At 55.6% G+C, this 6,107-nt stretch overlaps 2 protein-coding genes across 2 annotated transcripts; both read left to right on the top strand.

Moving 5' to 3' along the window:
- Window positions 1–182: 182 nt before the first annotated feature.
- On the top strand, window positions 183–2,117 carry CORC01_14168 (threonine synthase; the record flags this gene model as incomplete). The annotated part of the gene is made up of 4 exons (XM_022625779.1): window positions 183–293; window positions 419–791; window positions 872–1,077; window positions 1,140–2,117. 4 exons carry the CDS (start codon window positions 183–185, stop codon window positions 2,115–2,117), a joined length of 1,668 nt encoding a protein of 555 aa, XP_022467721.1.
- Window positions 2,118–3,182: 1,065 nt separating this feature from the next.
- On the top strand, window positions 3,183–3,473 carry CORC01_14167 (uncharacterized protein; the record flags this gene model as incomplete). Its single annotated transcript, XM_022625778.1, has 2 exons — window positions 3,183–3,233; window positions 3,333–3,473. The coding sequence occupies 2 exons, from the start codon at window positions 3,183–3,185 to the stop codon at window positions 3,471–3,473; spliced, it is 192 nt and encodes a 63-aa protein (XP_022467720.1).
- Window positions 3,474–6,107: the final 2,634 nt, after the last annotated feature.

Below are 6,107 nucleotides of genomic sequence, written 5' to 3'. Positions count from 1 at the left end.
CCCCTCCAGCTAAAGATATCTTGCATTTCGCAGACAGGAGACGAGGTCTCTCGCGCGCTTAGTCCCGTCCTCTTCTCTCTCTTCTGTGCTGCAATTGGGCTTCTCATTCTCCCCCCCTTTCTATTTGCCCATTCCACCTTACCCCCCCTCCCTGACCGCATCGCATACGCTGCGCAGCCATCATGGCCACCAACGGCACCACCAACGGCATCAGCAAAGGCGAGGCCGCCGGCATCAACACCACCCACACTACCTCGCAGCGGTATCTCAGCACGCGCGGAGAGGACAGCGGTGTATGATTTCCTCTCCTCTCCCCTCCCCTCCCCGCCAGCGCATGCCTTCCCCAAAGCCAGCTTCGCCCCGGCGCGCGCCGTTGGACGTCATGCTCGGGGGCCGCGATTGCTGACCACATCCCCAGTTCTCCTTCGAGGAGGTCGTCCTCAAGGGCCTCGCGAGCGATGGCGGCCTGTTCATCCCTGAGCACATCCCTCAGGTCGATGACTGGCAGACCTGGAAGGACCTCGCCTTCCCCGACCTCGCTCATAAGATCCTGTCTCTGTACATCTCTCCCTCTGAGATCCCTTCCGCCGACCTCAAGGGCATCATCGACCGAAGCTACTCCACGTTCAGAGCTCCCGAGACCACGCCGCTCCGCCACCTCAACGACAACCTCTACCTACTCGAGCTGTTCCACGGCCCTACCTTCGCCTTCAAGGACGTTGCTCTGCAGTTCCTCGGCAACCTCTTCGAGTACTTCTTGGTGCGCAAAAACGAGGGCAAGACTGGAAAGGGTATGCGCCTCTGTAGCCTGCGGGCCTCCGCCCAAGGATACTGTGCCAATTGGGACATGCGGGACTAACACGTTGCGCAGACAGACATCATCTGACTGTGGTCGGTGCCACGAGCGGTGACACCGGTTCTGCCGCCATCTACGGTCTGCGAGGCAAGAAGGATGTCTCCGTCTTCATCCTCCACCCCAAGGGCCGCGTTAGCCCCATCCAGGAGGCCCAGATGACTACCGTCTTGGACGAGAACGTCCACAACCTTGCCGTGACTGGCACCTTTGATGACTGCCAAGTAAGTCGCACGCGCCTCAACAGACCCCTGCTGAACGACATTACCTAACCTCGACTACCTAGGATATCGTCAAGGCCCTCTTCGCCGACTCGGACATCAACTCGACCCACAACCTCGGTGCTGTCAACTCCATTAACTGGGCGCGTATCCTGGCGCAGATCGTCTACTATTTCCACTCCTACTTCTCCCTCGTCAAGTCTTCCGAGACATTTAAGCTTGGCGACAAGGTCCGCTTCGTCGTGCCCACGGGTAACTTTGGCGACATCCTTGCCGGCTACTTTGCCTACCGCATGGGTCTGCCGGTCGACAAGCTCGTCATCGCGACCAACGAGAACGACATTTTGCACAGATTCTGGACGACTGGCAAGTACGAGAAGCAACCCGCTCCTCCTGCGGAAGCTACTGGCGGTTTGGCTCAGGATGGCGTCACGGCGCACGAGGACGGCGTCAAGGAGACTCTCAGCCCTGCCATGGATATTCTCGTCTCAAGTAACTTTGAGCGCCTGCTGTGGTTCCTGGCCTACGAGTTTGCCTCTAGCGCCGGCATGGACGACGAGTGGAACAAGAGACAGGCCGGCCAGGAGGTGTCTTCTTGGCTCAAGGATCTCAAGACAAAGGGCGGCTTCGGCCCCGTCTACCAGGACGTCCTCAACTCGGCCCGTCGCGACTTTGAGAGCGAGCGCGTCAGCGATCCTCAGACCGTCGAGACCATCAAGAGCTACTACAACAAGATTGGCTACGTTCTGGACCCCCACTCCGCCATTGGTGTGTCCGCTTCCGAGCGATCCATTGACCGCGCGGGAGCCGAGGTGCCGCACATCTCGCTTTCCACCGCCCACCCCGCCAAGTTCGCCGGCGCCGTCGACCTCGCTCTTAAGGATGAGGAGGGATTCGACTTCAAGGCCAATGTGCTGCCGTCGGAATTCATCGGCTTGGAGGAGAAGGAGAAGAGGGTCACGGAGATTGTCAATGATTGGCAAAAGGTGCGAGAAGTCGTCAGGGCCCAGGTTGACGAGGAGCTCAAGGCCGCCGAGAGCTGATTTTGGAAAATATCTTTTTGAGTGGAAGCATATAAACAACATGAGAGAGAGCATGCAGGTGGCGGGTCTGGCTTTTCCTGCGGGTTTTACCTTCTTCCAAAGGACGGGGGAAATCTTGCTGGGGAGGAGGAAGATGAAAGCATATGGGAGCACAAACAAAGATGGCGCCTTTTGGTATCGTCACTGTAGCTGCGATTTGGCATTCCAATACGGCATCGGTGTCTTCTGATTTAGGTTTCTTCGTCGTGGGGAGCCAAGATTACATGCTGGGGGAGGGTGCAAGCGATGATGTCGTCGGAGGCAAAGGGTTGAGGGGGGCGCACTGGGCAGGTATTGCATGGGCGTTGCTTGGCTGAGGCCATTACCTTCCGCCCTGAATGTTTGAACAATACATACAAAAGCATCCAAAGTACGCACGCACTCGATACAGTGGCAGATATCCGTTACATGACACGCGACATTGGAAGGGTTTGCTTTATGATGATTTCACTGTGAGTCATACGTGGTGGGTGATCCAAACTGTCAGCCAAGTTGAGTTTGGAGGCCACGATCCGAAGTGTTCCTCCAAACCGTAAACCGACGGCACATGTCAAACCCTGCCATACGTCGTTTGGTCCATCTTGAACATCTCAACATTGTTTGTACGATGTGAGATGCCGGCAGGAAGCTAATGCTCCAGGATAGCCAAACGGCTTGCGGGGAGCTGGCATGTAGTTGAGGCATTAACGCCGGAGGCCGGCCAGCAGGATGCCCGCCAGAGGGGAGGCCCGCGAATCGATCGACTCCTCAGACGCGGGGCAGTGAAGCGCTTTCTTTTGTCTTTGACATGTTGAGAGGGAGTCTGGGACGGGACGGTGATGGGAATTCCTCTTCGTGCTGAGATTCCATTTGACGGGGGTGAGTGGACAAAAGTTTATAAGAAGCTGGGTCTCTCTCACCTCGATAGCTTGCCCCTTTGCATAGATCATTCAGAAGAGACACACTTCATCGACTTCATCGACTTCATCACACTCAGCTCAAGCAGTCCATCAACTCGAATAACCTTCCACACCGGAATCCGTCAACATGCCCAACCAAATGACCAAAGAGGACGCATCTCGCATCCAAGGCAGCCAGGTCGGTCTCGCTCCCTTGACTCTAATCTCATATTTCCATAATACGGGCGGGGATGCTTGTTGAAGAAGTCTATTATACTAATATTGATGACAATTCTAGGCAAAGGCGGGAAATGACATGTCGTCCGGCGGCTTCGCCGCCAGAGCCCAGGGCGCGGGTGACAGAAACACGAACGCCGGAGTCGGTGCTCAAGGACAGGGCCAGGGAGGTCAGGGTCAGCAGGGCGGGCAGAAGAAGTAGGGGAGAGGCCTTTCTCGCGCTCTCTCTCTCAAACCGGAGGGAACTAGGGGGGAGGGGGGAATGAGTCCCCTTGTCCGCAGAAATTACTTTCTACCATTCTCGTCGCTCGTTTACACTGGAAATTTGACTCTATCTACCTACCTACCTACCTACCTACCTAGCTCTAGCAATAAAAAAAAAGAGCTGGAAGGACGTCGGCCCTTGATGACGTGACATATTGAAGAGGTTGTCCCGTATCTAGACCTCGAAAGGGTGTATTGGTCTTTTGGAGCAGAGCATACATGTGTTCTGTGCCCGTGGTTTGTATTCCGAAGGCAAGAGATCCAAAGAGTTGATGACATGCTTACTGCAACAATTTCAATGACGGTTTTTCGATATACGGACTTGGTGTCTACAATGCGTAAGCGGGATGTATTGGTCTTTGCAACGTCAGACGACGTCCTCTGCGCTCTTGTTCCACAGACGGGTGGCGGGAACGATTTGCAGTAGCTACATTCTGGTTCTACTTTCCTGAAGGAAGGGTTCCTCCGTTCACTACTCCTCTTTTTACGAAGAAGGAAGAAGCCGCTAACGACCTTGCGAAACAGGGGGAAGAATAGCCGTCCTTTACCCAAGGGACGGGGGGTAAAATCCATTCATCAAGCTGAAGAACCAGTTTGATTTGGCTGAAATCCAACGCCCCAAGATGCCAAGGCAGTCAAAGGGATCTGACAGCATCGTCAAGGCGCAATTTCTCTGCGGGGGAGGCTGAGGAGATGAGCAATGGCCAAATGTTCAAGCCAACCGGTTATGATCATGTTCAATGGGTCGATATCAGCCTGTTGGCGGCCCCCAAGCTCCAGGACCTTGTCATGTTGTATTTGCCACCGCCAACAAGGCTCCAGAATAGCGACTTCTTCGCACCAGGCATCAGGACTCAGCAAAGAGGGTGTCGGAGCGGAGAAGGAAGGGACGGTAGGGTAGACTTGATGACAGAACGATACTGGTAAATGGCTGCCTCGCTCGAGGAATAGTTTCAGATGACCGGGAAGTCTCGTCCAAGGCTGTAGGAAACGGCATCGCTCCCAGTTCTGTGAGACATGGCATCACTGCAAGACGGCGAGCCAGAGGAAGGGGGACCGTCCAACCGATTTCAAAGTGTACAATTCTAATCCGAGGAGGGTGTCTGCGGGTGGAGAAGGTGTGGTGCCTGACCAAAGCCTGGAGAGTTTTATTGCGGTAGCCTTGCCGAGGCGGTGTTGACTGCCGTGTGAGAGACGATGAAGGGTTGTTTAGACGTATTTCGCGGTGAAGGTGAAGGTGTGGTCATGGAGAATCGGTACGTTCCTGACGTGAGACTTGGCAGGCGTGGGATGTGGAGAGGCAGCCCAAGCGCAGCCGCGATGACCTGCGAGGGCTGTACAGTGTTGACTACGTGACTTTTCTGGCAAAAGACGCTCAAAAACACTGTATTCGTAGGTGCCCTCCGAAAACCGCTCGTCAGGAGAGGAGATCCACTTCTTTTTGCGCTTGCTTACCGCCGCCTCCACCTGCCATGCCATTCCCCGCTGCGATACTTCCAAATCGACATCATCGCGGTTGGCCCAAGCTCGACTCCACCTCGAAGATGGATATCCAAATCCAAAGACGTTACTTACCCAAGGGCGCCGTTGTGCCCTTCTGTGTCTGCGCCCTTTTTCCGTTTCATGCTATTTACAGGCATCCTCAACAAATTGCTCTTTGAATGTGTGTTCTGCAGGCAAGCCCCCCGGGATGAACCGCCGCCGGGTCAAAGCTCAGCCCCCGGAGCTGGCCCCGAATGACCCCCCCTGCCGCGTGAGACATGCCACTCATGCGCTCACTACAAACGACCACCCAAGTCTCACCGCGCACAACTTGTGAGACCGTCTACATGACTGCCAACCCAAACCTCCCGAGCCCGCCTTCAGACTCACACCTAGGTCAGCGACACGGCACCCGACAACCCTTCAACGTCGAGGCCTCGACTGCTTACACACACCCACTCTTTCCCCCGCCGTCCCACCCTCTCGGCCTGCAAGGTACCTTGCCTTAGTATGAACTCCAGAGGAAGAAGGAAAGTTGTCCTTCGCCAGCCAAGACAAAGCCCTCTCTGTCTGTAATGTTTAAACCCTTCAACCGGTCCAGTTCGTACTAGTTTTCTTCACGGCCCGCAACCTCCAAGGGCGCGCGCGTCAGCCACCGAGTCGGCGCCCATCCCTCTCCCGCCCACGCGCTTGAGCCTCGTGCCCTTTTGCCCTCTCCTCCGATGACTCGCAGCCGTTCCTTCCTCTTCCCTGCGCCTGCCACCTTCTGCGAAAGCTATCGAAATAGTGACGAAGAGTACAGTCTAGTGATGAACGTCCCAGAGCTCTGGATCCCGAGTCCCCATGCCAGGGCACACACGCAGACATACGGCCTGCCTTCTTTGACAGGATCCCTCCCCTTTTCTTTAGAAAGGAAAAAAAAAGGGCGGACGAAGCCCTACCCGCTCCCGCTCCGCCATGCAGCCGTCTCACCAGTCCTCGTTGGTTTACGAGACTGTTCGTCTTCTGCTTTGATCACCTGCATATCGCCCTGGCTCTCGTGGTCTGCTGTCGTTATCCCCAGATCTCCATATCAAGGCCTCGATCTCCC

Source organism: Colletotrichum orchidophilum (genome assembly GCF_001831195.1).
Source record: "Colletotrichum orchidophilum strain IMI 309357 chromosome Unknown Scaffold_246.1, whole genome shotgun sequence".
NCBI lineage: Eukaryota > Fungi > Ascomycota > Sordariomycetes > Glomerellales > Glomerellaceae > Colletotrichum > Colletotrichum orchidophilum.
This window is presented reverse-complemented; position numbering and strand designations above follow the sequence as displayed.